Consider the following 10,842-nt stretch of genomic DNA (forward strand, 5'->3'; position numbering starts at 1 on the left):
AGAGGGGGGGAGAGAGGCACACGCCAGGCTTAACAGAAGCTGCTCTGCTTGTCAGGCGCTTGCTGCGGTGTTTGGCCATGGGGACGTGTTACTAACGATGGCAGGAGTTCCTCCCGGGCCAGCTCCTTCTGGTGGGCTTTTGTTTGTTGTCGGCGCTGTTGCAGGCGCGTGGAGAATCCAGGGTTCCCCTAAAGTCCTGCAGGGTCACGCCAGCAGCCCGGGGGAATTTCACGGAGGGGAGGAGATTTCGTGGCGATTAATGGCAGAGAGCGGGCTAAATCCAGGCTGGGATGCCTATAAATGGCGTTTCTCCTTCCAAGGTGCACACTAAAAAAAAAAAAGAAAAAAAAGAAAGAAAGAAAAAGAAAAAGAATCCGTCAGTGTCATTCCCCCACGTCAGGGCTGGTGGTGGGCGTGGGGCTGTACTTCCTCCGCCCCCTGCTAATGGAGTGAACCATTCCCAGCTCTCCCTTCTCCCTCTTTCTCCCCTTCTTCTCCATCTCCCCCTCGTCTGCAAGGTCTCCGCTGCTGGGAACTTGTTGGCAATGCCTGTTTTTCAGCTTCCCCCCACGTTTTCCAAAGTAACTATTTAAAGATCTGCAGTCGCAAATGGTTTTACTAAATGTAGGATGGGACTTAAGTTGAACGGCAGATATATTTCTCTGATCCTTGCTGTACAGATAGGTAAGTGGACCGCCAAATTGTGTCTCAAGTTGTCTGCACCAAACCCCATTTGATGCATGCAGAAACGGAATGTCTAAATAACCTGAAATGATTGGCATGGTTTGTAGCGAAAGGGACCAGGCTATGTACTCTCCTCGCTGGCTCTTTTTAACGTCAATTTTCGTGTTTATTCAGGATGCCAAGTGCTGAAAGAACAGCTTTTCCGCAGGAAAGGGAACGAATTCTTTTTCGTCTTGAACCACTTTTGCTCTTCCTTATTGCAAACCAGACGGATGAAATGCTCGTTAATGGTTAGGTTGCTTTCTTTTTCTTTCCCTCCTCCCCGGGAACGATTACATACATATTTCTTCCTAGATCTATGCCGCCGACAATTCAGTGGTTCCAATGCGAGGACATTTATTTCTTCCCTAGAGGGGCAGGGAGAGATGAGAAATGGAACAAAATGGCTAGAGAGCGGTCTAGCTGGAAAGTTTATTTGCAGGCAATCAGGGAGGTGCAAAGGGGTCGCAATGCTGTCTTTTGGAATGTCAGGGCTCTCCCAGCTGCCGTGAAATTTTTTGTTAAGTGGGATGGTGAAACGAAACCAAAATCTAAATCTTCTTGCCTGAGCATTAATTTTGTATAAACTAAGAGAACCTGTCACTGAAGCACAGGTGCAAAATGCCTATTCTTTGAAAGGGAGTTACTTACAATAGCACAGATTTCCCTCCACCCTGGTTTGTGTGTATATATGTATGTGTGTGTGTGCATTTCTTCTTGCTGTTGTTTGGGATTTTGTTGTTGCTGGGTTTTGTTTATTAGATTAATTTTGTTCAGTGTTTCCGATGAAAATATTTTCACAGTTACAAATATTAGAACAGCTTTAAAGTTTGCCACTCCTTTGATTCTGCATGAGGCACTAATAACCCAAAAAAAGCCCAAAAGAAATTCCCTAGCATTATCCAAAAAAAAAAAAAAAAATCTTGGATTAAAAAATAATTAAAACACATCCTTTATCGATACATTGGCAGATTACAAGAGAAACCCTTGAAAAGATTTTCTGCAAAGGAATTCTGTCATAATAAAAATACTCAATTTTGCTGTTTAAAAATCATTTCGCTCTGTCGCTTTCCTAGCTAGCCGATCTCTGCAGCATTGGGGCGGGGGGAGAGTGGAGAAAAGGCAAAACGCGATGGAAATAAATTTCGCATCGATGGGGTGGGGGGGTGGGTGGGGAGGAAACCCTAGAGACGAAACACTGAACTCGGGAAAATGTGGCTAGAATTTGCAAACCTCAAAATTCATGTCATATTTCAAACAGAATAATTTCAAAGGATGTCATTTTTCAGGACATATGGCCTTTTTAAAACTACATTTCCTATTTTTAAATGTATTTATTTATTTGATTGGAGGAGGATGTGAGGATAGGAAATTTTACCAAGAGAGGCATTTTTTCGCCGTGAATTTTACATGTTCTTGGCACTTTATATGCACTAGATCGTTCGAAAACGTGCAGAAATTTGGAAAGTTCAGATAAAAACAGTGCTGCAGACCTCAAATATTATTAAAGTGTAGATATTTTGGGGGGAGTGAGGAAAGGGATGAATTTTCGGATCTTATAGTCTCTTCGGTGAGCAGTTTGATTTTATTTTACTCCGAAGTCTTTATTACTATATTGAAATAAGGTGCCACCTCTGTTTTGTAAAGAGAATAAATGCCACATCCAGTGTAGAGTTGTATTTACCTCTGCTGGTGAATTACTAAAGGTTTCGTATGAAATGGAAGTTTGTCGCATTAGTTTGGTGTCCCCCACAATGTATGTATATCTTTGCACCAATGCCTTGGTCCTTATGAATTCATGGCTGGAAGCTGTCCGAAACCACTGACACTTTGACAAGAAAGGTGGCTGAGGGAGGGAAGCGGGGATTGCAGGAGCTTGGAAGGAAGGAAGGTGAGACAGAAAGACAAATGACGCGGGGAGTAGACGGAGCTAACGAATATTAAACGTAGAGAATAAGCAGCAAAATTAAGGAATGCAAAAAGGATCAATTATGGATGGACCCTTTCGCCCTTATGCGTTGCAGATGGGCGGCACTTTCCCCTTTCTCTTTCAAACGACCTAATTCAAGAGAAATCCCATTGTTGGGTAACTCGGGAGAAACCCAGTCTCGTTTCTTAGAGCACAATTGCCCCCAAAGCCGCTGACAGCGACAGCATGCTAACAATGCAATTAGCTGCACGTCATTTCGCTCTCGCGCCCGCGTGTGCTTTGAGCAGGCCTCTCCTTCCGAGCACGAAGGCAGTACAATGGCACTTACGAATTATTATTGTTGCCATCGCATCTTGGCGCCCGGGAGGAGTCGATTCATAGGGCAGATCATTTGGGAGCCTGTGTTTTCAAGAGTGACTTGTAGCATTTTGCCGCTTGGAAGTGGCGTTTTCGCCCTCCTCATCGGCTTGCATGGAGGGATCGCGATGGCTTTTGTAGGATCTCTCTCTCTCTCGGGATGTGCTCAGCTCTGCGATTTGTTTGCATGTTTTGTACCGTAGCCAATGTCTGCCCCCCCCCCTCCCCGGCGTGTTTTGACGTGCGGGTGGGCGGCGGTGGTGAGGGGTGTGGTTACTAAGTCAGGTTAATGATGAATCAAACGGGGAGGGGTGACGGGGTTTCTGAGTTGAAACGGAGCCTTTTGGAGCCAGCCATTTACTTGGTAATGGGAGCACCTTAAAAAGAAGCAGCCACGTCCCCCAGGGGAATCTCTAGGGTAGACTTTCTTACCGTTGCAATCCCAGGCTCCCGACCCAGTGTGTGCCCCCAGCACTTGGGGCAGGCTCCTGAAAGCAGCATGTGAAAATGGCAGCTCCCTTCACCCGATTACTGTAGGTGGCTAAAATGTCCTAGGCATGGGGGGAGGGGGGAGCAGCCGAGAGCCCTGAGCTCTGTTGTTCAGGATCAAGCCAGTGATCAATTAAACCAACAAGCCTCTAATTCCCTTTCATTTGCAGAGGGATTGATAGGGATAAATAGCCCGTATGCTAGCGAATCCCAGCCTGTCAGCTAGAAATTGTATCTGGTGGTGGTGTTTTTTTCAAACAGACAAATCAATTGAGTGAGTCCTGACCATGCAGGCGAGCAGAGAGAGAGAGAGAGAGAGAGAGCGAGCAAACCATGGTGACACCCCAAACCTCCCTCAGCACCACTGCAACTGGACAGGCTAGTGGCTGGGAGGGATTTTAGAAATATCACTTAAAAGGTATTTACAGAAAATCCTCCCAGCAAGACAGCCTGGCTTCCCCTTGCATGAAAATCCACTAGATCCCTCAGCACTGTGTGGATTTCATTGCAAGGGGAAGAGATCGGGAGGGAGCACCTTCTTCCCAGCAGGGTCAGTTTTGTGTGTGGCTAGAGACTGAGCGCCTGGTTGATGGACTAAGCTGTAGCTAGACAGTTTTCAGAAACTTCTAGCTCTCTAGGCAGAGTGGTACAGAGAGGAGCTGAGGTGAAGTGAGGTAAATGATGCTCTTGTGTCTCCACGTCGATCCATCTGGCTATGAACATGTCCAGAGACACACAGTCTGACATATAAACCACAGGCGTCTCTCTGGCACCCATCTAGCTGCAAAACTACGACATAGGTGAGGAGTAATTTCACACACACACAGAGAGAGAAAGAGAGAGAGAGTCTGTAACTCTAACACTCAGTCCATCGGTGGATTACACAGGAGGGCATTTTCATTTTTTTAAACAGTGGGAGGGTCTCAGTGTGTGCCAGTGAATAGCAAAATCTGAAAGGTGCAACATGGGAAATATAACCAGGAAAAGATTTCAACGGTGGAAAAATTCATTTCTCTTACTAGCGATTGCAACCCAAAACCTTTTCATTCCCACCCCACTCTGTTGCACCATCGGAGGGAGAAATCTACGTGAGCCGTTTCAGTTGGAGCCCCTTTGCGTGGTTTGTGAATGTTTTCCTTTTCCTCTCAGAGAGGTTTCATTTTTTCGCAGCTATTTCCCCTGAAATAATGAAGTGCCCTTAACAGAGTGTCCATGTGTGTGTGTGGGTTTGGAAGCAGAATGTTATAACAATGAAACGCATCCCGGGAAAGGAAAGAATTCAATTGAAAATTGCCTTTAATAAACAACCTAACGGTAATCAGGACTGTAGTGGGCCACGCTACTGTAAACTAAACTCAAACATGCAACGGGAGAGAGAGATAGAATAAGAACTGACGCGGGCGCACACAAATCGAAGGCACAAACCCGCTCCCTGAATGCCTTTGACTCTATACCTGTTGTTCTCAGCACACTTACCCTCATTCAAAATGAATCCCGTCTGCTGGTGAAAATGCCCAAACAGGAAAACTGGCTTTTTGTGCTGAGAAGGAAACAAGGCGGTTTGCAACCTGGCGGGTGCACAAGAATGGGAGCTCTTCCTGTCCACGACTTTGATCCCTAATATATGGTGGTGGTTGGGGGGGGGGAGGAGGTTGAATGGAGCTCACAGACATGTGGGGGTTGGGTGCTGCACGGTGTTACTTGTGTTGGGATGTGTCCGGGCTGATGTGGTGCTGCTCTGTTCCCCAGCGTACCTGGTGCAGGCGGTGAGAGCCGCGGGGAAGTGCGATGCGGTCTTTAGGGGCTTCTCGGACTGTTTGCTCAGACTGGGCGATAACATGGCCAACTACCCGCAGGACCTGGACGACAAGAGAAATCTCCAAACGATCTGCTCGTAGGTCTTCCTATTTCGTTGTTATTCCTCGTCACGGATCGCGAGGGTTACATGCGGGGTGGTTATTCGACCCGGTTATTTGAAAAGGAAATGTCACTGGCCGGGCTGAAAATCCCGCTCGGTTTGCTGCTGTGGCTGTGTCTCTCTGCGTAAAAAGAAAGGGCTTGTACAGAGCTGCAAGGCGCTGCCCTATTTGCAGTTGTCCCTGCCCTGAGCTGGCCTTACCTCCGGCCTTATTGCCCCGCAGGCTGAAGCGCCAATCAGAGCAAAATTGTACTGCGAGGAAAGATTTAACCTGCGCGCCAGCTGAGCCATTCAGTTCGTTTCCCCGCTATGTATTCCTTTGGCTTCTCTTCTCTTTTTCTTGCCCTATGCATTTTTTTTTAACGCCGATGGTCCCTTCCCAGTTGATCAGTTCAAGGCCCCAGGTGTGCCATCCAGCGTTAGCTGTCAATGCAAATAGTCATTTACATGGGTGGTGCCGGTGCAAATAAAAATGAAGGTCGGAAATCCAGCATGGGGTTGGCAACATTTGGCTGGCCCTGGCTCTTCTTAAAGGCCGGTTTTGTAGCTAACGAGTTGCCTAAAACAGGATCGTTTTTGCAAACCCCCTAAGCAGCGAAATTCTAGGGCTAGTCTTGTTCTTCATTGACTCTTCCGATTCTTTATTTGTTGTGGGTCGAGTTCTGATTTCCTTACTCTAGAAATGTGGGACTGTTTTTTAAGTCTGCTACTAAACAACACGAGTAAAGAGATCAGAATCTGGCCCCGGAATGAAACAAAATAAATTAAGATGACAACAATGCAATCGAATATACTGTGAAATAATAATAATAATTAATAATAAATAGCACCTTGCCGCCTTATTAGAGAGAGGTATTTCTCCACCATCATTCAGATCTAGTTAGTTTCATTTTTAGAGTTAATAACATTATTGCTTATATAAGGCGTGAATAATGACTTGGGCTTGTATAGAAATACTGGTGTCTGAAGAGGGACTGGCACTGAAATGATCTCTGCAGGCTGAGACACTGGGATGGTTTCTCTGCCAAACTTTCAGTCCTTGCGGAAGGAACACTGGGCCAGACCGGGCAGGGAGTTCTTAAGCACAACTTTCCATAGAAGTCATTGCAGAGTTTTGCTTCGACTCCAGACTAAGCGCCTGGTAGGGTCCATTGCTTAAAGAAATGTTGAATCGTGATTCATTTCGCCCACATTAAAAAAGCGTTGTCTCCCATTCCTGACTCTTTACTAGGGACATATGAAGGTTGTTGGTGAGAATAGGAGGATAAGAGCTAATGCTTCATTTCTAAGAACTGTCCATTAAGGGGTTCTTTGTTTGAAAATAGGAAGGCACCGTTTGCATTTTAATTTAATTTTTTTAAAAATCCGTTTATAGGATTTCCCTAATTGCTGTTTTCCTGCATAATCCTGAAATATCCGGCAAAATAGTCATATTTAGAAGCCAATGCGGTGTCATTGGAGTGTAACGTCTTTCTTGAAACATGAAAAAGGAGTCCGAAAACAATGTTCATTAAACGGAAACATTTTTTTTAAATCAAGACATGTTAACCCAAAAGATTATGTTGTGAAACCCATGTGACTTCTCTTTCTGTCTATATATTTCTGATCGACAGTAGGCTGCTATCTGCAGCGTCTACTATGCCGGTACGTGGCTTGAGTGGCCAGCTGCAATGTACCCGCTGTGCTGCAAGTAGAATAAATACATAAATAAGGGCCCTAGCATTCTAATCTGAAGCCTTTGTCCTAGATACTGTTCAGGAGTTAGCTTCTTGTCCAGTGCCACCTCCCTATGCCTGATTTCTTTAAAGGTTTCTCTCTCCCTTTCTCTATGCCAGTATGTGTATTGAAAGAAGATCAAGGAAGATTTAATTTTCCTTTGGGAGATGCAATTATAGCAGAAATACTGCAGGAGAGGCACACTCTCAGCCTTCTTGGCATCTCAATATCTCATTATTTATTACAAATGTAGCAAACACTGGAGTCTACAACCAGTGTAGAGTGCTCATAAATTAGAGGCTGCAGGACTGCTTAAAAAAAACAACCGAAAACTGAGCGCCTGCCTGAAAAACCAGACCAAACCAGAGAACCGTCACAGGGGCCACGCTGATTTTAGATAACCTAGACTACTACAAACTGCCAGTCTCCTCTGAAATGAGACAATCCTGCTTGGAGTATAGATTTAGCCTCGAAATCTGCTTTTGGTTTGAGTGAGAAAAATGGGAAAGCAATTTAGGAATATTGGAAAATTTTCCAAGGGGGTGAGTAATTTCTTATTTTAAACACTGAAGGATCCTGGGCTCACTTAAATCACTGGACAGACTTCCCCTTTGTCTCCAGCGGGGCTTTGGATCAGGTTATGATTCTGAAATTACAGGAATACTGTCCCTGTAATTTCAGAATCACTGACCTGGCGCCTGATCCAAAGCATTCTGCAGAGAGGTGGCTGGTTTTCTGTGCAATGAGGGCTCGAGCTAAAGCCCTCTGAAGTCGGTGGAAGGTTTTCCTAGATGGGATCACCAACGTGGTGCTTTCCTGTCAAGTAACTTTGTTTTAGGAGCTTTAAACTTTGGCCGATTCCATCGTTCTGGAAGAGTAAAAGCAAAGCTCACTGCACAATAATACAGTTCATCAGCATCAACAACAAATAAGACCCTCCAACAATAATCATGCTAAGCAATAAATAAATATAATCATGATAATCATCACAGCTAAGAAACACCCTCCTTAATAAAGTCAGACAGTTAAGGAAGGTTAATAATAGGCTTTTTGTGGCTATTTCCCCCCGGAAGATGTCCGTCTATTCTGTGAACGCAAAAGGCACACCTTCTACCCCTGCCTAGGATTTATGGAGCTATGCGTTGGACCCTCGCCGTCCTCCCTTCAAAGGCTGAGATTTCGATTTCTGACTCCTTGCAAAAGCCTAAACCAAAACGTTACCGCGTAAATACAGAACAAGCTTGTTGGGTGTAGCCGCCTTGCTTCTTCAGAATGGAAGCAAGCCGCCCGCTTAGGGGGCGTTTGGGGATTAAGATTGCAGTCGCTCCTGAAGGAACCCTGAACCAGAGCTATTGACTGAAGGCTTGATCCTGCTCTCATTGAAATCAACGGCCCCGCCCCCAGTGGTTTAACTGGGAGCAGGAGCCGAGCCTCGGCGCAAAACGAGCCGGTTGTGCGTAGGGCTGCTTCTACTAAGGTTGCAATTCGGAAGGCAGCAAGGGCCAAGGTTTTGAAAAAGCGACTGTTGATTTTAGGGGCCTCAATTTTGCAGCCCCCAAAGGGGGAAACTTCTTGCAGGGGCCTGATTCGCATAACTGGGGGGTTGGGCACCCGTCATCGCTACACACATTTGAAGCTGTTGGGAGGGGCGGGGTTGGAAGGGGAGCGTGTGGGGCGGGGGGAGAATCAGGCGTGGGGCTGGCAGGTTGTTGGACCATCTTGTGCAGCCAGTGACCTGGCGCTTGTCCCCTGTGTTTGCTTCTTCCCCAGGTACTGGGATGATTTCCACTCCTGCACCCTCACAGCCCTCACGGATTGCCAGGAAGGCGCGACAGATCTTTGGGAAAAACTGAAAAGGGAATCCAAAAACCTCGATTTTCAAGGCAGCTTATTTGAACTATGCGGAGGAAGCAACGGGTCAGCTCCTTCCCTACTCCTCCTCCCTGCCTTCCCCCTGCTCCTGCTGGCTCTCTCTGCAGCGCTAGTGACCTGGCTCTCCTTCTAGGAGGTCTCTCCTGGTAGACCACACATACCCACACACACACACACCTTCCATATACTGGATTTATAGAGGAAGTGTCCATCCGTTTTTTGGGGACCGTTGTGATGATCTGTGATGATGAAACATCCATATAGGATTGTGGAAACGTTCTCTCTTTATTTTGTGTTTTATTTGCCAAATGTTACCAAACAATGAGCAACAAACAGCCAAAATCGGACCTCAGCTTTAGTGTCTCTTCAAATAAAAATAGAAAACCCGAGCCCTTTGTGCAAAAGAATCTCAGGAATGGCTTTGGGCCACCTAATATTAATAATCTTAATAAATAATAATAATAATAACAACAACAACAACAACAACAAAAGACGGGCTCCTCTTATAATATGAAAGAAAACGATGAGTTGAGAAAAAAGGCACTGGAAATGAATCCAAGATTGATATCCACGTGTGAAGCATATGGTGAATAACTCACAATCTATCATCTTTCCTCCACAGTCGCTTGTTTTTTGGTCATTCCACTGCAAAAATAAATTTCCTCGAGGGGAAAAACGAAAGAAATGGACAGCTAAAGAAAAAGAAGAAGGAAGGAAAGAGATTGTCTCTAATGACTGAAGGATTGAATGCTGCTAAGATTGCTGAGAGTTTAGCTTTACTTGGTGTTGTCGAAGCATCTTTCCAAATTCACTGCCTTTAATTTCCCTCCTCCTCTCTTGTTTTAGATGTTACACATACCGTAAAATACCTGAATATCCAACAGTATAGATTACAAAAAGGGGGCTTAAATGTAAACCTAAAAATACAGCATATTGATTTTGACAAAAAAAGAACCTTGATTTTAAAAGAAAAGATGTAATTTAAAAAGAGTTTATTATAAAGCTAATTCAGCAAAAAAAAATTTGCTACAAGTATAGAAAGAAGTATAAAATAAAAAGTATTGTTTGAAATGAGGGTGTCGTTTTATTTGTAAAATATGCATGGTATATATCTATTTAACTGGACAGGCTTTTAATATAATGGCGGCTAAATGCAGAGCTGCTAAATTAATTAACATCGTCATCTTGGTGCAAAGAAATGTAGAATTTCTAAACTAATGAACAGAGCCCTTGAAAAATAATGCTATAAAACTCTCCCTAAAAACAGTACACAATGCTCCTTTTCTAAAACGTGGGACTCCTCTTCTGTGACTGCTTACAGAGGGAACCAGCCCCCGCCAGCCAAAGTGAGTGCCAGATGTCAGTGGGAACTCGGGGTACCCGAGCAATGCAGGACGGGCTCACAGGTCTAGCACGGCTGCATTTGGAGCAATTTGTCAAAAATCCGCCCCGGTTATTCTTCCCTTTATCCACACGCGCCGGTTTTGCTGGCACAGCAATTGCTGGCGGCCTTATAGGCAGACTATTTACAGCTATATTCTTTCCAAACCTATTTAGAGATTTAAAAAAAATAAAAATAAACCTATTTTGCTGAAAAGGAGCCTGTTTATAGCTGTGGAGGGGAGAGAAAGCAACCACCATTAAGATGCTGCAAAGGAGGGACAGAAAGCGGCTGCCTGAGATCAGATGAGTCCTTTCATAATTAATAAGACAGCTCGGCTGAAATAGCCAGGAGACTGGGCCCTATTGATTTAGCAGCAGAAGCTGCTGTAACCTTGTCTATTTATAGGATTTTGATGCCTTTATGGAGAAGTAAACATCAAGGAATAAACACATC

The 10,842-nt window shown here is 44.9% G+C and overlaps 1 protein-coding gene across 1 annotated transcript; it reads left to right on the forward strand.

Annotated features, from left to right (window-relative positions):
- The first annotated feature begins 445 nt into the window (after positions 1–445).
- Positions 446–10,024, forward strand: NRN1 (neuritin 1). Its single transcript, XM_077809132.1, has 3 exons — positions 446–684; positions 5,249–5,393; positions 8,904–10,024. The coding sequence occupies exons 1-3, from the start codon at positions 630–632 to the stop codon at positions 9,136–9,138; spliced, it is 435 nt and encodes a 144-aa protein (XP_077665258.1). The 5' UTR covers positions 446–629; the 3' UTR covers positions 9,139–10,024.
- Positions 10,025–10,842: the final 818 nt, after the last annotated feature.

This window comes from Eretmochelys imbricata, chromosome 2 (genome assembly GCF_965152235.1).
Source record: "Eretmochelys imbricata isolate rEreImb1 chromosome 2, rEreImb1.hap1, whole genome shotgun sequence".
Lineage (NCBI taxonomy): Eukaryota > Metazoa > Chordata > Testudines > Cheloniidae > Eretmochelys > Eretmochelys imbricata.